The sequence below is a fragment of the Elephantulus edwardii genome, unplaced genomic scaffold (assembly GCF_000299155.1).
Source record: "Elephantulus edwardii isolate Elephantulus edwardi_28Jun2011 unplaced genomic scaffold, EleEdw1.0 scaffold00189, whole genome shotgun sequence".
NCBI lineage: Eukaryota > Metazoa > Chordata > Mammalia > Macroscelidea > Macroscelididae > Elephantulus > Elephantulus edwardii.
In genome coordinates this window covers 2,086,840-2,111,441 of record NW_006399939.1, presented here as the reverse complement: position 1 = coordinate 2,111,441, position 24,602 = coordinate 2,086,840, and the positions used below count along the sequence as shown (strand labels likewise).

General features: G+C 44.9%; 1 protein-coding gene and 1 pseudogene across 5 annotated transcripts in view; both read right to left on the bottom strand.

Annotated features, from left to right (window-relative positions):
- Positions 1 to 24,602, bottom strand: part of AMBRA1 (autophagy/beclin-1 regulator 1) — a 237,517-nt gene that overhangs the window by 5,226 nt on the left and 207,689 nt on the right. For all 5 annotated transcript variants that reach the window (XM_006896726.1, XM_006896724.1, XM_006896722.1 and 2 more), the window contains 3 exons: positions 12,044 to 12,183; positions 5,034 to 5,126; positions 3,842 to 4,035 (listed from right to left, as the gene is read on the bottom strand). In XM_006896726.1, the coding sequence (XP_006896788.1) occupies positions 3,842 to 4,035; positions 5,034 to 5,126; positions 12,044 to 12,183 (427 nt within the window). The remainder of the gene's footprint in view (positions 1 to 3,841; positions 4,036 to 5,033; positions 5,127 to 12,043; positions 12,184 to 24,602) is intronic.
- LOC102861262 lies at positions 15,275 to 17,211 on the bottom strand (annotated as a pseudogene).

The following is a 24,602-nucleotide window of genomic DNA, read 5'->3' as shown; positions in this document are numbered from 1 at the left end:
CAACATATGGTAAATCTACGTGTGTGCATGTGCGTGTGTACACGGGTGGCCACTCACACATGTCCCTGTACAAAGGCACACACATGCTCATCTGGGTGGCTAAGCCTGGAAGGAGAGTTCATTTCTTTGATCAGTGTTTCCCTACACATGTTCTTACTGATCTGGCTACTAGCTTCACCACGACAAGGCGCTGAGGCAGGAGGTGGAGAGGAGGTGGTAGTGCTGAACTGCCTGCTGGATGGGGAAACTTGGGGCGGACGGTCTGAGCCCAAGAGGAGCCTGGCACTCAGAGGAGTGGCTGGTAGTTAGTGGGGCAGGCACCTCACACAGGCTGGCGGTGTCAATCCCCACACTCTCTCCAACTCACACCTACACACATATTTCTAGGAGTGGAGCTTTCTGAAAGGGACTATGATACTTGGAAATCTGAAGCCCAAGGCTCTAGGCATGATTTCTAGGAAGATGCTGAGTAAAAGTCACCTGCCCTGCCCTGCCCAGACTCCAGACCATCACTGTCCAGCTGAGGGGCACTACTAGCCTTTGACAAATCACCACTCTTCACTACCTGTCCTACTGTGGCTTCTTAACTGGGAGAGGGCTCCCACCCTCCTGCCTCCCAAACAAGAGAAAGTAACTTATTGACTAGCGGCCAGAAATGGGTTTGATGCTAACAGAAAAATTTTTTAAAAAGCAGTAACAACTCATGCACATCCAAAACCTCCAACAGGGTAAAAATGGAAGCCACAGATTGGGAAAAAATATTTGGTAATGACATGTCAGACAAGGGATTTATATCTAGAATTTATAAAATACTCGAGCACCACAACAAGATAAATAAAGGTAAACAACCCAACTGAAAAATGGTTACATGATATGAACAAACACTTCACCAAAAGACATTCAGATGGCCAACAAGTACATGAAGAAATGTTCAAAATCCCTAGCTCTAAGAGAGATACGAATCAAAACAACTATGAGATATCATCTCACCCCAGTAAGAATAGCAAAATTTAACATAATAGCAAATATCAAATGCTGGCGAGGTTGTGGAGAAACCTGAACCCTTATTCACTGCTGGTGGGAGTGTAAAATGGTGCAACCACTATGGAAGGTGTATGGCGCTTTCTCAAAAAGTTGGAAATAGAAATACCGTTTGACCCAGTAATTCCACTACTGGAAATATACCCTAAAAAACCCATAACCGCCACCTAAGCAGATATATGCACACCCATGTTTACTGTGGCTTTGTTCACAATAGCAAAGAGTTGGAAACAACCTAAGTGCCCATCAACAAACAAATGGATAGAGAAGCTGTGGTATAGTCACACAATGGAATACTATGCTGCATTGAAAAACAAGGAACTCATGAATTATTATATAAAATGGATGACCCTGGAGGACATTATGCTGATTAAATATCTCAGTCACAAAAGGACAAATATTGCACAGGGCCACTGCTATAAAATGGACTGACATCAGGGTTGAGGGAAGACTGAGAAATAACTGAGGTGATAAATAATGTATACTACATTGAAACAGATGAGGGAGAGAGCTGTTTAGAAGGGATATATGATTAGATATTATTGTCATAACAGGAGTCCAGAAGGAAGGCTGCACAGTGCAGTGGACTTGGGGGGAGGGACTGTATAAGAACGAAGTAATTTTTCTTTTACTTTTCAAAAAGAAGAGGGAACTGAGGGGGGCAAGGGGGTGGGCAGGGAGAAAAGTGCAACAATGAATGAATGGAAACCCTAAGTCTCTAAACTTTCATTAAAATTAATAAAAAAACCCACAACACCCAACAATAAAATCACCCCCCCCCCAAAAAAAAGCAGTAACAATTCAAGAAAAGAAAGGTGGGAATGGCTGCCTAACTCAAGAAATGCAAGCGATAGAAACTGCCGCCATGGGCAGGCTTAATCATGCTAACTTGTCGGAGAGTTGGAACCGACTCAGCTGACCTTCTGGTGGGTTTTCACAGGCCGTGAACTGCCAGAGTCATCACCTCTGGGTTGGCAGCACAAGCTCTTATCAATTAGGCCACCAGAGCTCTGTGGCGTATGTTTAGTTGGGTATATTCTCAAAAACGTCACAAGAAACCTCGAAAAAAAAGAAAAAAGAGAGAATTCCCTGATAGAACATGGATGCCCTTCCTCTCATGTGCCAGCTCCTGTCCTCTTACAGGACACAGGTCTCTCCCATGCTGTGTTCTGCCACCTGGCCCTCTCAGCTGTGATGCTCAATCTACCATACATGCCGGAGACAGATACCTGCTGGCAGTTCCCATGCTGTGATGCTTTTGAGCTCGGTGCTCATGCCAGTGCTGTCACGCTGCCAGGAAAGCTGCTCACTCTGTCCACTCAACTGCCTAACTCCTACTCATCCTCTAGGATCCACTCAGGGTTCATCTAAAAAGGCACAGCCCAGCCTTGTGTGCTCATACAGGCTGTGTTCTCATCAGATGATTTTTCTGTTCAGGTATCTGTCCTCCTCTCTACACTGAGAACTCCTTTGAAGAAGGATGGAGACCTATTTGTGTCTCCAGTCCAGTGGCTGGCACATGGAGACACAGTAAATGGCTTTGAGATCACGCCAGAGGCGGCTGACTCAAGCTCGCCTCTCTGAATCCCCTGTGCTAACTGGGGATAGCTCACTGGGTAGGCTCAGGCTACCGATCTGCTGCTGGTGAGGAGTCCAAGTACTCTGACTCCAGGAGAACCCAGGAGGAGCCCCCTATGAGGCTGCCTTCTGTCCCCAACATGTCAGACCTGCAAGCTCCAAGGCTGCTCCAAGCCCACAGGAACCTGGAGATACAGGCCTGACGGCAGAATCAGCCTTCAACTTTCTTCCTTACCAAGACTAAAGGCTGCAACTGACTGCCTCAGTTAGGCACTGATAGCTTATGTGCACACCAAGGAGGATGCTGTCCAGCAAAGTCATGGGCCTGTTTGGGAGCAGGCTGAGTCACAGACCAAAAGAGGACACAATTTTAGTTTGGATCCATGAGAAGTCCAAGAGGGGCTGCAGTGTGGACACCTGTCCCTGGGGATGGCACAGGCAAATGTGTTGCTCTTAGCCTGATGCCTACCACAGCTTCTCTTCCCATGGTCCTTGCTGAGCAAATGACTCAAAAGAGACATGGAAAATGTGCGTCTACTGGAGGCTGCATTGCTTGGAACTGGAAGCAGCAAGGGGGCTGGGCAGGGGATAAAGAGAGTGACTGAGCGAGAACAGCCTGTTTAGCGCGACTGCTGACAGACTCCAGTGGTGGTTGGAGCTCTACTGCTGGGAAGTGCTAATTGGTTCTTAGAAGTGTGAGGCCAGTACAGAGAGGGGGCCAAAGCTGGATGAGCCACCCTGAGAAATAGGTGAGAGGAAGGGGCTGCTGATGTGGCAGGCCACAACCAAGGTGGTATGAACCAGGGGTGGCAATAGGAGTGTACGAAGGGCTCACCAGTGGCAGCCCAAGGCCCGGGATGCGCTTCTCTTGAAAGGAGAACATGCAGCCAGGTTGCTACTAAAGGCCTTTCAGTCTTGTCCATTTCCTGTGCTGCTCCTTTAGAAAATTAGTCCATGTCCTCCAAAGTTGAGGGGACGGGAGGTCAGAGTACTGAGCGGGAGTTGAGCGGAACTTGGAGAGCAGCTGAGAAAGGAACAGCGGACTAGCTCAGAAAAAACGATGTTTCTTCCTGATGTGCCACCATTGGGTGGGCACTACAGAGACGTAAGGGGACTCGTTCTGACAGGGTGCACTTTCTTGGTCACCTGTCTATGCTGAGGGGCCTCGTGTCCTCCCACCCACTCAGTCCCTACAGATTCTTCTAGGAATGAAGGTTCTTACCATCTCCAGGCCCTGAGGCTGCTGCCCCTGGCTCCTGGACCTCCCTCTCGGTCTGTGTTTCAGCATTCTGAAGTTGAAGGGCCAGAGTCTGGGTGCCCTGAGATGTCACTGAGGTTGTGGGGTTCCGAGGCTGCAGCCCAATCGCATTCATGAGACCCATGTCTCTGTCTGTTCTCCATGTGGCTCTGCTTGTTCTAGGGAGAGAAAGGCAGATGGATGTCAGGCACGACTGGGCTAGCTCCCCTCACAGTGCTCTGCTGGTCCCTGATGCCTTGGGGTGCCATGCTCATTTCATGTGGAGATTGGCCCATGCTCTGGGATATGCAGGAGGTTGCAGAACCATCTGATTTTGCAAGTCTAGCCAGCTCAGTCATTTCTTTACACAAAGGTCTTTTGCGAAGTAGAGATGGCAGATCTTTTAAAAAGACTCGGATTCAGGAGGTCACTGAGATCTGTGGCAGCGGGACTGTGCACTGGAGGAAAGTAATTTTGTGTTTTCTTTACCCACTTTCTAACTACATACTGACATTCTAACTGCATGTGCTAAGAGAGGTTGATGGGTCTTTATATTCCTAAGTGGTCTGAAATCTGGACAGAAGAAAAGCACCGGGCAGTCCTGGACTCCACCATCCAGGGCTTCTTAACAACCCTGCAGGTGGAGCACGTAAGTTGTTCTAAGAGGTACCAAGGCTGGCACCTACTTCTTGGCCATTTCCCAGGCACTGATCTTTGGAAACCAACTACAGTACTCAATTTTTATAGGAAGTGGTGACAACCCTGGGTTTACCACCTTCATTAGTGAGTTATATGATAAGAGGATCAATATCAGATTCCTACTTGCTAACTGGCCCCTAAAGAGGAGTGTGTCCCTTGGCTCCAGCTTTGTCCCTGAGGCCCCAGCCATCTAAGATCTCTCTGCAGATTTTTCCTGGAAGCAACATCTTTCTCTCAGGTGTTTCTCTCCTCACCTCAAGCTCATCCCAGGGCTAGGACGGGAAGAGCAGAGAGTGTCCTAGCTTATTCAGAGGAAGCAGTGGTTTTGTTCTCTTCTCTCCTCTATGGTACACGATAACAAATGGAATTACAGGCAAAAGCTCAACACCTGAGCCAAGTCAAGGAGAAGCTGCACTGGCTAGAGCTGAGGAGCCCGTGGGCCAAGGCACAGCCCAGGAACATCACTTCACCAGCTTACCCAGGCCGCTCACTGCTCCGGCTGCTGGAGTGGACAGTGAAGACAGTCTCGCTCAGCTGGTCCCAGTAGTACTCAATCCCAGTGTTTAAGGCCCTAGAAAGTGTGGAAGAACAGAGAAGAAAAAGTGAAAGGCATGAGACAGGGGACAACGACGAGTAGGAAAGGTTCTGGGCTTGGTGGACAGTAGCATGGAATCCCTTCTTTCCCTCCTGGAGCTGGGCTGGGACCAGAGAGACTCCATTAGGATGCGCAGTGCTGGAGCAACTCTGGTAAGTCACTAATGGCCCAAGTGCCTGTGGTGGTGCTTTTAGAGCTTTCTTTCCTTGCGACAAAGTCTACTAGTGCCTTCTTGGGTTTAAGTATCACCAGATGCAGACAGTGGCTTTTGGATATTCTAAAGACATGGAAACAGGAACTAAGACGGTAGGTAAGAGGCAGGAAAGAGGTCCACTGGTAAGACAAGTGAACTGGACACTGGTGCGAAACGGTGTGCTGAGTCATCAGAAACAGAGGCCTGAGAAACAAAGAGCACAGGTTCCTGTTGCTGGGTCTTCCACGGTCTTACCATAGGACTGAGGGAAAAGAATGAGGGCACCATGCCATTCCTAATGTGCCTGGAACTCAAGTATAAGGAGAAAAAGCCAGGATGAAACATCCCTCTCCCCTCCCTGCCCTGAACCTAGATCCTCCTTTGCCAGGGTCTGCTGGATAAGCAACAAGGAAAGATGCTATCAGAATTCCAGAAGACCTGTGAGTGTTCAGAAACTTAAGGGAGCAGGAAGGAGGGACTGTCAAGTGGTGGCAGGCTGCAGTACCGGCTGCTCAGTGGGGCTTCCTCTACCAAGTTCTTTGGGCTACCAACCCTCTGGCTGGTTTCCTCTCTCCCTGCAAAAGGCAAGCAAGGTGTTCCTTCCCATCTCATACCGGCACAGCTGCCGGAAAGAAGGAGCATCCTCCCATCTTTATAATCTGATTTGCCATCGCAGTCAGAGATCGTGGCCTAGGACTGGTCAACAAGGTCGAGGGTGTGGTGTTGGTGCAGGAAGCAGACCCGCTGACTGGATCTCTGGAGTGCATGTGGAGATGCTCAGAGACACTCCTGACCAAGCAGGCCAGGCATGAGCTTGAAGAGTTCCAATTAGCGAACTTCTTAATCCCAATGCATCGGTTACTTTCCTTTAACGACAGAACTTACTTTGATAAGGGACAAGCCAAGTGTTAACGAACTAGATTGGGTCCCTTGTCTCCAAATAAGTGTTGTAAATCTTAATTGCTATGCCTGTGGTTATTGTCCTGTTTGGGAAGGGGATGTATTTACTATTTTAAGGAGACAAGATCTGCACAGGATGTTGTGAGTTAGTCTTATTTAAAGTGCGAAAGAGATTTAAAGAGGAAGCCAGGAAGTGAAGAGGAAGAAAGAGGGCTGCGAAGCCACTTGAAGACTGCCCAGAATCAGAAGCTCAGAAGAGACGACGACTTTCCTCCAGAGGCAACAGAGAGAGATGGACAAATAAGAGACTGAAAGATGGAAAAAGAGAGAGAGAGACACAGAGAAGAGTAAGAAAGCTTTTTCCCTAAAGCCATCACCCTGAATTTAGACTCTGGCCTCCTAAACAGTAAGAGTCACCTATTTGTGGTATTTCTGTTAAAGGGTCATTAAACTACTAAAAGATGAAGAAGAAAAAACAAAGTTGGGAGAATGTGTTTCTTTCCAACATATGAGGAGCTTGGATGAGGGAAGAGGGCCAGTGCATCACAGGAGTTGGACTAGCTCAAGTGGAAGGAAAGCAGGCCAGGGATTTGTTACTCATTGTTCAGCAGACCCATGTGTGCAGAAGAAAATGGCTCCAACAGGGTTTTCAAGGTTGTTGTTGCCTTTCAGAAGTGAACCACCAGGCCTGTCATCCAAGAGGCCTGTGGGTGGATTTCAACTACTGGCAATTGAGTTTAGCTATTTGAACACCTGGGACCTCAATATTGACTCCTAAATTTGTCTTCCAAGGGTTACCAAATTCTGGGCCATAGTTTTTGAGGATAAAGAGTCACTCCAAAAGGGCCCTTCCTTTCCTCTCTGTTTGAAGTCTAGAGAGCTTGCTGGGCTGCAGATCTGTTATGGTCTTTGTTAGTCTCCCTCTTCAGTAAGTAGCATTTCCACCTCCCAAATCCTCTATCAGGGGTTAAGAGCTACCTCAGAACAAGAAGCAGCAGCAAATGGCCAGGAGTCAAGTGGCCCGCAATGGTAGAAGCAATCAAAACACAGTGTCATTGTTGCAATTTACGGTGTACAAACTGGTTGTTAGGCACCACGTGAAGCCAGCTGCCAGCTCTGATTTACAAGGTTTATTGATAGATGGTAACACCACATGGACCCCTGTCAAATCCCACCTCTGTAAATTCTTACTAGCCAGGGCTGTTTAATGACAGCAAATCTACAACAAAGTACACATTGCATAACCAGGAACCTCCCTTTCTAGCTCAGGGAAGAGCCCACCAGAAAGCATACTGCTGGGACTGGGAGTGCCAATGCAATGCTGGTAGCCACTGGGCTCTGCACCATCTATCTGAGCAGTATGCCCGGCTGCTTAGTAAAGCAGTCATCTGCCAAGCAGATCGTGGTTGATGGGTCCTCTATCAAATGTACTGCTCCACTTTCGCCATCACTCCATCCTCCTGCTTTGCCAACAGGCCCAATCCTAAACCCTAATTTGCTCTTTCTGTAGTCACAGTGACTTGACTATAACAAGCAGTCAGGTTTGGTTTAAATTCCAGGTGTTATACCAAAGAAAATAATTGAAGACATCTGCCCGGGCTATTGAGACCCTCAGCCTTCAATACCCAACACCTCTGATCTCTTGTCTGTAAACTAAAGAATGGTCCCCACTGTCTCCTTCCTTCTTGAGTCTGGAGATGAAAGCACCACTGTTTGATCAGGGTTCTCCCTGAGAGTTGGGCAAACATAAAGGTTGGAAGGAGAGGAGGGAGGCCAAGCAGGTTAGACTTTTCAAAAAGATTTCCCTCAGAAGCATCTGTGAGCTGTGTTTGGGCTGGCTCAAAGACTTCCCCACCACCGGGGCTTCCTGGACTCCCCACACATATGAAGAACCACCTTGGCTTCCTTCGTGATCATGATGACTTCACCACGGAGTTTCTGTTCCTCAACTTTAGCTTTGAGAACATTCTTCTTTCATCTACTCAGTTACATGCTTGAAGTAGCTCAGACTACCAAGCTGCCTCCATATAAAAAAGGGCTGTTTCCAAAATGACTGGCATTCACGTCTCTGCAGATGTGGGAGAGAGCAGGCACCTGGCGTGTGTGGGTTAGTCTGAAAGATGTGGTCTCTGGCGATCCTGGCTCCCCTTTTCATTCAGAGGTGTGCCCTGACCTTCCTTGGTCAAAGATGTTTGATTATAATTACTGTTTACAGTTTTAGTTGTAGTGGATTCCTCCAAATGGGCAGAGTTGAAATCTTGTCAGGAGTCCAATGCTTGGCCAAAGGGCCAGATGTCCCACAGTCCCAGCCTACTTCTCTTCTGATATTCGTATCTCAATTCCATCCTCCTTCTCCCCCTACCATTATAGGGCTGAGCTATGACGCCGGAAGTGAGCATGCATCCCCTTATACTAATCTAGTACTTCACATGCAATATGGTTATCTGTGGGGGTGTGGGCTGGGCTGGCGGTCAGCCAGAAGCACAGTAGCCACATGTGAGGAATGGAGAGCGGGGAGGGCAAAGTAAAGGAGAAAGGGGCACCTCGCTTATTGGGAAAGGTCAAGTGACCAGCTACTTTAATAGCTCTGTATACATAGAGGCTAAAGGGCCAGCTGGGGTTCGCTTACTAAGAGAATTTCTGCCCCTGGAGAGAGGAGTGATATCTTGGGCCTTTTTGAACTGTCAAGGCAATGGTATATAGGGGTTTAGTACAAACAAAAAAATATGCATTTGTCTCAGGAGACTGGTTCCTTCTGCCTTTGTGCTTGGAGAGTGCGCTAAGGCAAAGACAATGGAGGAGAAATCATGAGCAGGATGGAGAGCACAGATGAGGTGCAGTTGTCTGTGCCTGGGACAAAGGCAGACAACCACCTGCTCTAGAGGGAGGGCTGTAATCTTGGCCCAGCTGGCTGGCTGCATCCTGTGCCCTTGGGAATGGGTGTGCCAGGGAGCTGCGTCACACAGGGATAGGCAGCTGCCTACTAAAGAGACAACAAAACCCTGGGCTCCCATGTCCCTATTTGTTCTCCCTCTCTGAGCCAGAGACCCATCAGAGGTTGTTCGAAAGATGAACACCCTCTCACTTTCCATTGAGTCGGTTACCTATCCAGTTAAATATCTAAGCAGCATCGCTCTAGATCAGAAGTTCTACACCTGAAGCACTTGACCTAAACAGTTATGAAATTCTATGTGTATGGTGTATTTTTTGGGGAGAAGAAAATCTACTGTTTTCATCAGAATTTTAAAGGGGCTTTTGATTTAAAAAAAAAAAAGTTAAGGATCACTTACAGTTCAACTGGAGAGTTAGGAAGCTGAGCTCTGTCATGGTAAGCTGAGACACCCAGGCTGAGCCTTAACTTCCTCTCCTTATACTGCCCACAGCTCCTCTACCTACAGCAGACAACAACAGAAACCCTGCACAGATAGGACGATGACTGAGAACTGAGGAAGCAACTTGGAGCAAAGTCATGCTCATCTTAATTTATATACCACCACTGAAACTCTGGTTGTAAGGTTTGGGGCACTTGTTAACTAGACCCACGAAGAAGTCAGGAGGAACAGTAACACCAAAAAAGTCAGTTTGGACTAGTTCTATCAGAGTTCGACAACACTTAGTCTGTGATGGAACACTGCTGATGTGTCAAATGCTCGTGCCAGCTGACTCATCAAGGGGGCTCCAGTTCCTGGGTAAGAGTCCCTAGGCAGTCCAAGACAGCTGGGGCCTGCTGAGATTTTGTGATGCCGACGATGACATATGGGGAGAACGAGAAAATGGAGGCCAAAGCCAGCTTCATGTTGGCTGAGGTGCCTGTGACTCACATCAAGTATGTAGGCTGGGTCTGCTGTGTGGCCATGACAATCTGGGTTTAGAGAGCCTGCCTCCATAGGAGCAGATCTCGTCTATAAGGGTGGGGACTGTGAGTTTGACTGGGACAAACATTACTGGTTACAGCCGTAAACAAAACTACACTTCTTCAGAGTGCAGCAAAACAGAGACAGAAAGGCTTCAAAATAACTGCTGGTCAAAGCCAAAACCATGTTCAGAATTCTGTCAGTCTGGGGAAAATATGGCGATTGGAGCTTCTTACAAATTTCCAAGCAAAGAGGAAGGGGAGGACAATCAGTGTTACATATTTTGGGAAAGAAATATTTCAGAGGAGACTGATCCTCAGACAGACACTGACAGACTAAGCACCTGAGCTAATGGTGGCACACTTTGAAGGAGGCAGGCTGTGTGTCTGAAAAGGCATGAGCAGACATGAAGGAGTTTCACTAGACAGACTCCAGGAGGAACGTGGCGGACCAGCACAACAATCTCTTCACTCTAAGAGCAGCCTGCCCAGTCCTGGCTGATACAAGACTCTTTTTGGGTGGAACCCGGAAAATCCAAGGTAGGATTAAAAAGCTGCCTTTAGAACTATGTATTCCTTCTCCTGTCCTAATATAACTAGCTGCTAAGAGTTCAGACACCAGTCACTTACTCAGACCCAAAAACAAATCCAAATACCTACTCTAAGGACAGCTAAGGTCCCTATGAAAAGGTATCATGGAGACTCCCAATTGCTAGTGACCCCACCAGACAAATCACACCATGTTCTGTAAGCTGCAGAACACCCCAGGAGAAGAGTGTGCGGCAAGTGAAAGCATTCAGATGGCCTGGAGGCAGAAGTGGCATTTAGTCGGCAGGAACCCCGTGGTGCCCTCCGTAGCAATCAGCCTGATCGGCACTGAAGCACAGAGCTGCATACTCCCTACCTGGCTGGGTCTGGAAATTGATGGCAAACCTGGCTGGCTCCCAGGATCCTGGAGAGACCTTTCCCTCCCAGAAAGCCAGGGGAAGGGACAGGGGTGGCAGCAGGAATTGAGTAACAAATGCTTCGGTCCTTTGTCTTCTCCTTCCCCATACTTCAAGAAGAATCATTTTGATTTTAAACTATGCTTCCTTTTATTTTGCCTTCACTAAGATGAGCTGAAGCCTCACATAGAAAGAAAAACAGGCAGGACATAGACAGGACACCGTTAGAGATCAGTGGCTTGACAAATTAAGGTTTGCACAATAGTCTTCTTCCAATTTTATTTTTTAAATTAATGTCTCTGCTGTTTACACAAGCCTAAGACCACCTGTTGGATTTTAAAAAAAAACAATCTTTGATATCAATGCTTCTGTCTGCAGGGAAACAAGACAATCACTAGGATACCAGAGAACAAGGGAGAAAACCCACTGTCTCGGATTCAAGAAGACAGTAACTAAGCCAGCCCTTTGAAGGTGTCTGGACTAGAGGGCTTACCACACCAGCCCTTCAGTGAAGAGAACCGTTTAAGGAGTGATGTGAGGCAGACTCTAGCAGGGTTGTTTTTTTTTTTCTTGTTCTGTACTGTCAGATCTGACTGTCACAGAAGGAGATTGGATTGTCCATCCTTCTCCAGCGGAGCACCTGGTGGATTAGAATTGTTTGCCTTCGGGATTGCAGCACAGCTTCTTGCCACTAGGCCACCAGAGCTTCCTGCTACAGGGTTTTTGACTTCCCATCTAAAACATGAGCTCACTAGCCAGGCCCAGCAATGTCTAGTCTTTAACTGAATGACCCTGCCCCCCAACACACGCATGTGCATGTATGTGTACACACACACACACACACACACACACACACACACCTGCGCCACTCACTCTGGCCAGGCCCAGCAATGTCTAGTCTTTAACTGAATGACCCTGCCCCCAACACACGCGCGTGCATGTATGTGGTGTACACACACACACACACACACACACACACACACACACACACACTGCCACTCACTCTGGTCGGCAGATCACCAGGTCTCCTTTGTTGGTACCATAGGCCAGTCCAAGCCCTGGCTCCGGCAGCCAGCGGGCAGAGTTGATGCTGACGTGTCTCCGCTGGTCGGCAGGCATGGGGTAAAGGACATTGAAAACTCTCTGGATGGGCAAGAAAGGAGAAAGAAAAGAGAATTTGGGGAGGGTAGAGGAAGAAAAACAATGTTACCAAAAACAAAATAATCCAGGGAAAACCAAAGTTCATTCTGTTGCTTCTAGCAGGTGATCTACCAGAGGGGCGGTGGTGGCTAAACTGGTTTGACATTTGTCTGGAAACCTGGGGTAGCAGAGGGGAGGACCCTCTTGTTTTGGTGAGAAGCTGGGCTCTTTAAGAATTAATAGGGGCATCCATGGACTATTGTACATGAAGCTCAGCGGCACTCTTCTTAGAGTCTTTGAGTACCTCTAACGTCACTGCTTTCAGGGTAATCCCCTGTAAAGCCTGTCTAGAGCCCAGAAAACCAGGAAGGACTGTCCCTAACTTCCCTTTGGCCAGACCAACCAGGGAGAGCCAACTTAGACTGGGAGTCCTGTTGCTATGGAAATTAAAGTGCTTCAAAGCAATGGGGAATTGGAGGTGATAGGGGGGCGGAAGGGGGTGATAACATCAGAGAACATTTTTAATTCTTCTAATTAAAAGCAATGTTAAAACTGCTATTGTTAAGGAAATCTAAAAGGTGCAGTAAGATGTAAGGAGCAGGGCAGAGGGGAATCTTGAACACATGGGTACACGCTTTCTTTCTAGCTTATATAAATCACCCTTCAATGAATAATTTCCATTTCTTGAAGGGAGAGTTTTTCTTTCAACATCTTGCCAAAGTTAATATTTTCTTGGGGGCAGCTTAGGTCTGTCTATTAACTCACAAGAATTCCAGGAGGAACATTAGCCAGAAAGAAGTAAGACCGTGGAGGAAGTAAGGGCATGGACCTGAGAGACAGAATCACCTGGGGCTGAGTCCTAGAGACCACCAAATAACTGCTTGAGACTTCACCACTTAAAAAGAGACAATACTCACATTTAAATCATTGGGGAAATTAAAAGAGATGATGTATATAAAATGCCTGGCAGGGCAAGCTCATAAATGGTAACATTATTATTTTTATTTTTACCAGGCTCCTAAACCTATCTGGGGTTTTAAAAAAAGGTTATTGGGGCCCTATTAAAAGGACAAGAAATTTGGGAGCTCTGGCGGCCTAGTGGCAAGAAGCTGCACTGCAATCCCGAAGGCACACAGTTCAAATCCACCAGATGCTCTGCTGGAGAAGGAGGGGCAATCTCCTCCTGTGCCAGTCGGATCTGATTTGAAGGCACACAACAAATAAAAAAAAAGGACAGGAAATTGAGAATTTGTAAAGTGGAGGCTGTTACTATGTTGTTTTCCCTCCTAGTCTTAGCCATTTGAATCTATAAGGATGAACTATCTTTGTCATTATGTGTCCCTAATCATCAACAGAAAGGAAAATGAAAAAGTGATGTAGAAAGTAATATTCATCAAATGAATTTTGGGCAGTATAATCATAACTACTGTTTTCTGATTATACTACAGAGAAACCTTCTCCACATTGCCCTCTGCACACAAAAAACAGCACTCACAATGTACCAAGTGATAAAGAACTCTGGATATGGAGACCTCTGGGTTTATGAGCCTGAGCATCTATCTAAAGTCATGCAGTCAGGATGCCCTGCCATGGTCCTGACATATTAGGTCGTTCTCTAATAGACAGATGTGAGGGTGGAGTATGACCAATAGCCCTATGGCTACCACACTAAGTAGCTCCTCTGCCTACCCTGAATAATGCAACTTCAAATAAAAGAATCAGGCTGGTCTATCTAATGTTGTTGTTGTTATGTGCCATTGAGTTGTTTGCGACTCATAGTGACCCTATGTACAAGAGCCCTAAATGCCGTTCTATCCTGTGCCAACCTAGCTATCTCAAACACATTCATTCCCACCACTCCACTCACAGAATTGATCCATCTCATCGAGGGTCTTCCTCTCCTGTGCTGTCCCTCCACTCTCCCAAACATGATGTCCCTCTCCAAGGACCCTCCTTGCAACATGCCAGATGAAGCTTCAAAATCCTTGACTCCAGGAACATACTGGCTTCACCCTCTCCGGGACAAACTTGTTTGTTCTCCTAGCAGTCCATGGTATATTCAACACTCTTCTCCAGCACCACAACTCAAAGGCATCAATTCTCTTTCTATCATCCCTATTCACCGTCCAGCTCTCTGATGCATAGCACGTAAGTGCAAAGACTATAGCCTGGATCAGGCGCACCTCAGTCTCCAGCCTGACATCATTGCTCTTCAGTACTCTTGAGAGGTCTCTCATAGCTGACTTTCCCAATGCAATTCGTCTCCTGATTTCCTGGCTGCTGTTACCAAGAGTGTTGACTGTGGAGCCAAGTAAACGAAAACTGTTAACTATCTCAATCTCTTCACCATCCATACTGATGCTGCCAATTGGCCCAGTGGTGAGAATCTTTGTTTTCTAAGAGAGACTATTAAATAAGAGCCCAGTACAGTTTAAGAATTTCATTTTTAGGGCGCTCTGGTGGCCTAGTGGCAAGAAGCTGCACTGCGATCCTAGAAGTATGCTGTTTGAATCCACCAGATGTTCTGCTGGAGAAGGAGGGGCAATCTCCTCCTGTATCATTCAGGTCCAATTTGATGGTACACACACACAAAAGAATAAAATTTAAAAAAAAATCATTTTTACTCCCCCAGTTATGCTGGAGTTTATTTAAACTAAGAGAAAAGGGTCGGAATGTTTTCATGCAATACATTCTTAGATTATTAAAATAACAATTAATGAGAAACAGCAGCAAGAATTAAGGAATGCTGTACTTGTAATCCATACAAAACAGCAGCATTCTGAGTTATACACAATTAAAGAAATATCTTAAATACTGTAGTAGTTAACATGTAAGAGGCATAGGTGGGCATAGGAATGCAGTTTAAAAAAAGAAAAAAAATACATGGAAAAATTCAAGTTCTTTAAAATCACTGAGCAAGAATAGCAACACTGAACTTCACATACTGATTTTACATAATTTCTATGCAGTACCTTGTCTTAAACCCAAGGGTAAATGTTAAGACTCTCCTTTCTTTTTGTAAACATCTGCATGGTAAACTTGGATGACTGTCCTCCCTGAACTTTACCTGGGAGGTAGCCTTTTTAATTTTTTACTAAAAAGGGGGCAGGTTTGGCACTTTTATACTGATGTCATCAATGTCAGTATTTCTTGAGATCTCAGGAAGATTCATATTCTTTCTAGCTGATAGACACTGGCTGGAGCTCCTCCTAAGCCAACCTCAGATTTCTCCAGTTTATTTTGTGCATCAATTTGTGTAACAATCTCATTTATGCTGGTTTCTAATACCATTCTCTCCAACACCATTTCTGCAAGAATACTGTGAACCTTATCTACATGGAAAATTAAATCCAGTTCACAGACATTTTCAAAACACTTGTCTAATGTTTTCACAATACTTGAATTAGATCTAAAATGCCAAGTTCACTTTCTGAAGAATCCACATATATAATGAAGAATCCACAAATATTATGCTGTATAATGTTTATAAATCAGCTTGTTGTCAGATTCTCCCATTAACAATCCTCCTTCTAGGAAATTAGAAGCATTTTCATCTCTCTTAGATACCAAACTGAATGTCTCCCTGATTGATAGTTGTTGTGCATCTCTATTATAAGGCTGGTAGAACTTGAAGAGCTGCGGCGTCCCATGGTTGCTGAAGATGGCCGGGCCAGGCCTACTGGGTGAGCGCTGGGGGCCATGTTGGGGGCAGGTGAGCCAGCAAGCTTCGCCTAAGATGTTGCCAGCTATCCTTCCTCATCTGTCCCCTCCTGCATGCCAGTTTCCGAATTTCTAACGTGGTAGCTTGATCTCATCTCTGGATAATCTTTTTCTTGACAGGAGCCTTGAACAGATTTCATGGCTCTTGCTCTCCACACGGCTGTGCAGGCTGACATCTCATGGCAATGTACACCCCCCCCCCCAGCCTCTTCTCCCTTTGAGCATAATCAATCCTTTCCCTTCAATCAGAGGATGGGCCACGGTGGCCGCTTCCTTTATCACAGGGGCTTCCCTTCTCCATAAAACCATCAATCAGCTACTCTGGTTAAATCACAACTTGGTATACACACTAAAAAACCCAATGTGCCAGGATCACCTAGTCTCTTTAATTTTTCTTCTCCTAAAGGTCAGACCATCTGAACAGGGCGCACTCAGAATTGGGGGGGGTGGGGAGGTAGAGAAGGAAGAGAGTTTATTTCACTGTGTTAGAAATGAGAAGTGCCTGTTTTACATCTGTGGTAGTCCTACATGAACTTCACAAGGGTCTCTTTAAAAGCACAAAGACCTCAATCAACTGGAGGCAATAGGGAGAAGGTCTAGACAAAGGGTCATGGAAGGAAAGGGATAATGTTAATGAAGTATACACTTAAATATTGTGCAGAGCATTCTGATGGGGGTCTTGAAGAGAAGACTTAACAGAAAACTTGTCTAGAAATGTTCCAGACCAGGAAAGAAGCAAGCAAGCCTCTCAAATGGTACAAATTTACCTTTTATAGTCTGTCACTGCAAAGGGATTAACAAATAAATACTATCAATTTGCTTCTAAGTATGGGAACTTGCTTTATAGACAAAATCTTCAAGAGGCTAATGTGATGGATGAAACCAGCTTAGGCGGGACAAGGCCACAAAGGGATTGGAAAAAAGTAATTAACCCCCCTGATAATGCTGCACATGCACTTTACACCTTCCCTGGCTCCAGGAGTCATAGGGGCATCAATTTGTCCTCTGGCTGTGCCCTCTTCCAAGTGTTTACGCAGTGCTGAAAGGGCAGCTCCCAAGTACCATCTCCTCTCATGTTTGGGTATTAGGCTAAATCCTGCTTTGTGGCAGGAATCCAGAAAATGCCACGTGAAGATCAGCAGTCTCCTGGATCCCTGATAAGCACTTGCTTGCTTATCACAGTAATGTGGGGTCGGAAAGAGGGAGATGAGGACACGCAGCACAGAGGGGACGGGAGCACGCAGCGTGTGGGAAAGGAAGGGAAGTCGCGGCCTCCTTGGTCAGGAGAGGTCATCTGGTCCAAACCTCCATGTTTCATGTTTGTCCTAACTTAAGGGTTCCAGGGGAATGAGTATAAAGAATCTGGTCTGTTTTGTAAACCACCCAGAGCTGTAACGTCCACTCTGCTCTCTGTTCAGCGTTACCAGCTCTCAATGCACCTCACGAGGGTAAATGCTCCACACAACAATCCAGCCCTAGAGACTATAAGAGTTGGACAGTAAGGTTTCTTAGTAGTGACCAAATGATTAAGCAGCTGTGCCTGCATCACTCTTTGATGGTTAGCTTCTTGGACAAAGAGCCTGGTAATCTGTGAGCTTCCTCCCAGAATGTGATGGGGTTCTATGTCCAAAATTCCTCAGCACTAAGGAAGAACATCTGGGACAGCAGAAGGGACAGTACTGGCCCGTCCTTAAAGGAAATCCAGGTAATACCGTAAGCTGACTGTGGGAAGTTAACGGCAAAACTGGGTGCCTGCTGAAAATTCTGACAGAACTGCCACTTTATGAAGCTTTACCTGGGAGAAAAGACCTGGCAATCTGCTCCCATATTGATTAGAGCTTGGGACACGACGTGGGTAGTTAGTTTTACTCTGTCCTACAGGGTCCACCATGAGTCAGAACACCACAGAAGTAGTATCACAATTTGGGGCCCCATGAGGGGGCTGGATACAATGCTTAGCTGCTGATTCATGTTGGTAAAATCCTGGTTTCACCTGCCTCATCTGGAGCTGTTCCCCGGTATATGACAAACGTCGGCGACACCATGCCACTCTCTCCCTTCCAAGCAGATTGTTCCCATTTCTGTCTTAAATTCTATGAAGGGAATTAGAATCAATATGCTGGAAGGAACACAATTTTTAGTCAGTGCAGTGCTGAGCACATCAATAGGGCATGAGTCAGGTTGCCAAGATCTAAGGGAGTGGGAAAAGATAAACGATTCCTCCACTTCTGTTGTCCAAGACAATCTCTTGTACTGACTGCTCCTCTATCCCTCAAACTAACTAACAGGAAGTGGGAGCAAAAGAAAATAGTTCCCAGATCAAAACTGGAAGGATTTTGTTTCTTGTTCAAAGATAGAGAAAGAACGACAGAGGCAGGCAGAGGAGCTCTGTGGGAAACCTTCCTCTCTTATCCTTTTAAAATTCAGAAGAAAAATGTATTACTGACCTCAACAAGATATTTTTTCCCCCACTGCCTATCAATAAAGCTCAGGCCATTAGTCCAAGCAGGGAACTGCAGTGCTCAGATCAGCCCAGATAAGAAGCCCAAAGAGAAAACTTTGTGGTTATCTTGTTTACATTTGGAAATCTCATTTGTAAAGCTGGGATTCTGCTGGGGCTGCAAGCGGTTCCAGTGCAGCCGCACATGTACCTTATTTTCTCTAAGACAATGGAAGTTGGGTTGATGTAGCTGGAAACTGAGGCTGGAAGTGCCACTATTTCCTTGAAGGTGCAAGCCAGGGAAGCTTTGTGAACTGTGGGTAGTGATGGGAGTTTGGGGAGGCTTTGGTATTCAGAGAAGGTTACTAGTAGGCAATCAACTCTCCAAGAAGCAGGAGAGATCAATAGGAAGCAGATGTTAAGAGACAGCTGACCTTTACATTGCAAATGGTTGACCACACACACATTCTGTCAGCTGACAAAGGTTACATATTCCAGAGCAGGGAGGAGGGCAATGACATATATTACTGGAGTTTCTTCATCTCTATGAGAAGCTGGTTTATACCATTTGTTTTCTGGATTCTAAATGAAATTTCTTTTATGGTTTCTAAATCTTCTTTATATTCTCCTTTGGGATGTAGTACTCAAAGAAGGTTGTTGGAATTTTAAAAAATAACTCTTTAAGAGAACATCAACTCATCCAATTGTCCCTTTTCCATTCAGTTGAAGCAGAAACAGAACTGCCGATGTTCAAACTTCCTCCAGAGAGGAGGTCCCTTTCTAAACTCCCTGCAACTTGTTTGTCCTAGCTGCTCTTGGTAGTAATTCTAGACTATGATTGTTGAGACCTGTAAGCACTTATTTTCTTTTCCTAGTTCTGATGCTTTCCAAAGGCTACCACTGTTGGCCACTGGGATCAAAGCATGGGGATAATAATGAAAATCAACTTCTGTACTCAATATAATATCAAGCACTCAGAGAACTTCTGAAACTCCCAGAGAGTAAAATGACTCTCCTATTCCCACATCCCTGAGAACAGTACATATACTTCAACTGCCTCAATTTTCTGAATCTTAAAGGAAATTGCCAAGTGAGCAGTTCCAAACATTCTAGAGATTCACCTTGGATAAGAGTCTTTATTATCTTTTACTTTTGGGAAGAACATGTTTACCTGTCAGGATAGGACATTAAATATGTTCCACCCTCTGCAACTATAAGAACTGATTTTCTGACTGTACAGAAAAAAACAAATGTTTTATCTTTCACTTTTGATAAAAAACTAAAGGGAATCTCTTGCCATGTCTCATGTAGGACTAGATCACTGAGAAATTCAATAATATAAAGCAGACTGTGGAAATGAGGTATATAATTCCAATTTTCAGAGGATTATCTCATTAAAGCTTCATTTAATAGCCATTTCTTGAGGAGTGGGAGAGATATGCTGACAGAGGTGGTGGTGAATGGGGGTGTAAATCCATGTATGTGTAGGGGAAGACATGGTCTGCAAGATCTCAAAGTAGCACACAGTCATGGACCAAAAGCTCTGGAGGCCAAGTGCAGTGAAGGCTAGGGGGCTGGCAGTGAAAAGACCAGACAAGACAGTAGCTGGATACCATATAAGCGCCAGGAGGACCAGGGTCCATTTTCTTCACTGCTGCATTCTCAGACCTAGGTACCTAACACATAGGAGGGGCTCAGTAAAATTTTGCTGAGTGGGTTTAAAAAAAAAAAGGCAATATAGACAGTAAAGAGGCCAAGGAAGAAAGAAATCACCATAGCTGGAGGAATCTGTCATGGAAAAATATGCCTAAATAAATGGCTTTGACTGTAATTCTAAATGTTATTTTTAATGTTTTATCTTATCCCCTCCCTCCCTGACAAATCACATCACAGACACCTCTGACTTCTCTCATACCACGCCCCCCTGTTCCTCCAAAGTTCTGAAGAAAGGATGCATGCTTTGTACCACATCTCAGAAGTCAACTTTAAGATAATTGCAGCGGAAGCTGCTTTTAATCAACTGACAGGCAGCTTTAAGAAAATTAATGAGGACAAAATCTTAGGAAGGAGTAAATCATTTCTGACAACAAAGCTGTCTTTTATCCCAATCTCCCCTTGAAGAAATAGTACCCTTCAAGGATACAAAAATAAAATTAACTTTATTTTTGGCACCTGTCACCCTCAGGGCCAGACAAGATTAAGAAGAGGCTCAGTTCCCTTAAAATTTCTGGAAAATACTCTAGATTGAGCTAGAGTTGTAGGTCATTTCTGAAAATCAAGCTTTCAGGATCTGGGAAGTACAGATGATTGAATTTATATCACAGGCTAAATTCAGGGAGGGAGCTATGATAAAGATGGTATGTTTAAGAATGGCACTGTTGTTGTATTGCATTGAGTCAGAACGGATCCACAGCTGATGCAGTGGGTTTTCAGAGTCAGTTAAATACATGGCAGGAGACAGCACATCTTTTTCCAGCGGAGCAGCTGGTGGATTCGAATGTTGTGCCTTTCAGTTGACAGTGCAACTCCTAACCACTAAGAGCCACTAAGAGCTTCCTAAGACTGGCACCAGACCAGGCCAATAGAGGCCCTCTCAAGACAGTTACAGAAGGACTGACAGATCTGGGTGTCCACTGTGACCCAAGATCCAAGCTACAACTCAAGTTATGACTAATTTGTGCGTCTAGATGCCCAATCTTTTCTTCAGCTCTTTTTAATCAATCTTTACTAGGCTCATTAAGAAGGCTGCAAAGTAGTATGAAATAAATAAAGTCTATGAATGTATCTTTGTAGTTTGATTGACACCAAAGTATACATTAATGGTATTATATTGGGTTTTTCCTAATATAATACCAAGGTTAACAGTGAGTTGGACAATGGGGAATAGGGAATAAAGAACTCAAGAAAGGGAAAGGGCTAGAGAGAATATGAAGGTGGTGTTTCTAAAGTAAAAGCACCTCTGAATTCTAACAGTAGGGAAATCAGGCAAAAACTCCCAGGAGACATTAAAATCGATTATGGGCAGGTAAGAATGTGAAAAGAAAAAGAAAAAAAAAAAAGGTGAAAAGCCTTTCACCACATCAGTCCTTGAGGTACCATCATTAGCATAATTCAAACAAGCTAGGGCCATGTTGTTATGCGCTGTGGAATCAAATGACTCACAGCAACTCTATGAACAACAGATCTGAACCTTGTCCTATTCTGTGCCATCCTCATCATCGATGACACACCTGAGCTCAAAGCTGTTGTCACCACGTCAATCCATCTCAGTGAAGGTCTTCCTCTCCTTCTCTGACCCTATACCTTTCCTAACATGATGTTCCTTTCCAAGGAACATCCATCTTTCCTAGCAACATGCCCAGTGTATGTGAGATGAAGTTTCAGCATCTTTGTCTCCAAGGAACACTCTGGCTGCTCTTTTCCAGGACACTATCTGTTTGGGTTTTTTGGCAGTCCATGGACTATGCAGGGCTCTTCTCTAATTCCACAACTCAAAGGCCCAATTCTTCTTTCATTTTTTTCTCTGCCTAGTTCACAGAAAGTAACTGAAAAAGACTATGGCTTGAATCTGGCACACCTTAGTTTTCAAACTGACATCATCACTCTGTAATAATTAGGAGAGGTCCCTGAATGACAAAGTGGACTTTCCTAGTGTGATACATCTCCTTCTTCTGTGACTGCTGGTACTGGGAGTATTTAATGAAGATCCAAGTAAGATGAAATTATTGACAACTTCAATCTTTCCTCCATCTACCATGATATTATGATGGACAGTGTTTGGTGGCATTCCCCAGCTAAAACAAGCTTGGAAACAAGAGTGGCATCCACTTCCGTAAATAGCTTGCCTGCGGAAACCCTATGAACCTGGAGGAAGGATGAAAGTCACGCACTTAAGTGTTGAGGACTTTCGTTCATAGGGTCACTATGAGTCACCTGTAACTCAATGGCACTTAATAACAACATCATGATATTGCTTATCAGTCTGGGGTGAAGACTTCTGTCTTCTTGATGTTGAGATACAATCCATTTTGAAGGCTGTAGTCCTTGATCTTCTGAAGCAAGTTGTGTCAGCTATATAATGCAGGTCATTGATGAGCAGTCTTCTTCCTATCCTGATGCCACATTCTTCATAGAATCCAGCTTCTCAAATGATTTGTTCAGCAGACAGATTAAATAGGCATGGACAAAGGATATAACTCTGATGTACACCTTTCCTGATTTTAAACCACGCAGTGTCCCCCCTGGGGTTTGACATATCATCAATCTTAAAACTTCCTAGAATATCAGAAAGATCTCATAATAGGAGCCATACAAGTGAACCAGATAATGTCTCAGCCAGCAAGAGGCAGAATGCAAATAAAAAGGGAAACTTTTGTGAGCTCTAACTAGAAGCCAGTGCCACTGGTCTACCTCAGTGCACCAGTGCACTGACTCATCTGGAGGACTTGTTAAAGCACATATCGGCAGGCTCCACCCCAGAGTTTTTTATTCAGCAGGTCTACTGGGAGGCTGAGAATTGGAATTTTTACTTAGTTCTCCAGTGATAATGATGTGGCCTTAGGGACTACCCTTTGAGAGCTACAGGTTATGGGAATGTAGAAAAATGGAAGAATTTGTTTTCCTTCCCTATTGCTTAGAACCTGGTGAGGATGAGGAGATGCTTCTAAAGCTATAGAAAGCTGGTGCAGGGCCTAGGAAGTTTGGCCGCATCTCCTAAGGAGAAGATACACATGGGCAGTTTACCACTGAACAGCAGAATTCTCTGGATCAAGAAGGGGGATAAGCATGAGACTTGTATGAGTCCTTTCCACGGCTCAGGCCAGAACAACAGTCTGTTTGGTTAACAGCTGCCTAACCCTTGAATATAGCATTACCACATTACCGCAAAGAAAATGCCTTTAATAAAACCAGCCCTTACACATTTGAGGCTTTGCCTTAAAGTGCTTGATCCTATTCTCAGCAAAAAGGAAGCACAAGCGCTTTCTGTCATAGGCTTTCTTCCCCATCCAGCTCAAATGAAGGTATTTTTGTCTACCACATTTGCCAATAAAACAACCAGAGAGGAAAAGCAAACCAGCCTTGGTGAGATTCAAGCTTCCAGTGCTCTGGAATCTGCAGGGATTATGCAATATGAGTGTAGTTTAGTTGTTATTAAGCCACTTATCTGCCTACAATCCTTGTTTGGTTGGAGGGTTTTGGAAGGCAAGCCCGTGCACCTAGGAAAAAAGAGTATATAGCTGTGTTTTAAGCACTAATCTTTATTCTTACTTTCTAATTCAAAATGCCCTGGCAACACTCCTCCTTCTGTCAAGTGCTAACTTCTGTCCCATTCCTGGATATGATAGCACTTACTGCTGATACAGACTGGAACAACAGTTTGGTCTGATGACTATTCCTGGTTTCATTAGCAAATTTGTATTTTTGTGTTATGCTTTCTCTTAGTTAAAATGAAAGTTATTATAATGTGCAAGTTGCCACTATTTTAGAAAATTAATTGCAGTTTTCTGTTACAATATTGTGCCTTCTTCCAATTAGAAAATGAGGCCCAGAGGGAGCACAGGAAGTTCGGTGTTTTGAGAATTCAGCAAAATTCAGCTCAGCAGTCTCAAAAGTCTAACTTAAAAAAAAAGCAAAAATGAACCAAATGCCCTTACTGGCTCAAGTATCAGGGAGTCAGATAGACAGAAAATAAGTCTCTGAGTCATGGCGAGTAGCAGTAAATCCAACCTGGAAGGGTCTCAAAAGGACAGAGGGAAGGGGAAGATAAAATACATGCCCAGTCCTAGTTTCCTTCATCTGCTAATCATTTCAATTAGAGGACCATAGTGGCCTCAGGAAGCAAAGAAGGAAACTATCCAAAGTACCCTAGAGTCTAGAAACAAGGACATAAATGAGAATGAGCCAACCCAGGGAAGAAAAGAACTCAGCATATATAGATATTTAAGGGAGAAACCGGGAAAGCAGCAACACCAGAGAAGATACGGGAGGTGAAACACAGACACAGCTAGAAAGTGAAGAGTTTAGTAGGAAGTAGAACAAAAAAGCTCCTGCGCCTACAAAAAAATTAACAAAGGATCAGAGCACTGGGCAGAAAGCCACAATAATGAGTAAACCTGACATTAAGACTTTGTCTAGCTGCTAAGGCCAAGGACATAGACCTAAAATGAAGGCCAGTAGTCACGTACAACAGTGCTCAAGTGTTCATAGGAATCATCTGAAAAGCTTGTTTTTAAAAATATAAATACCAGTATCTCTCCCAGGC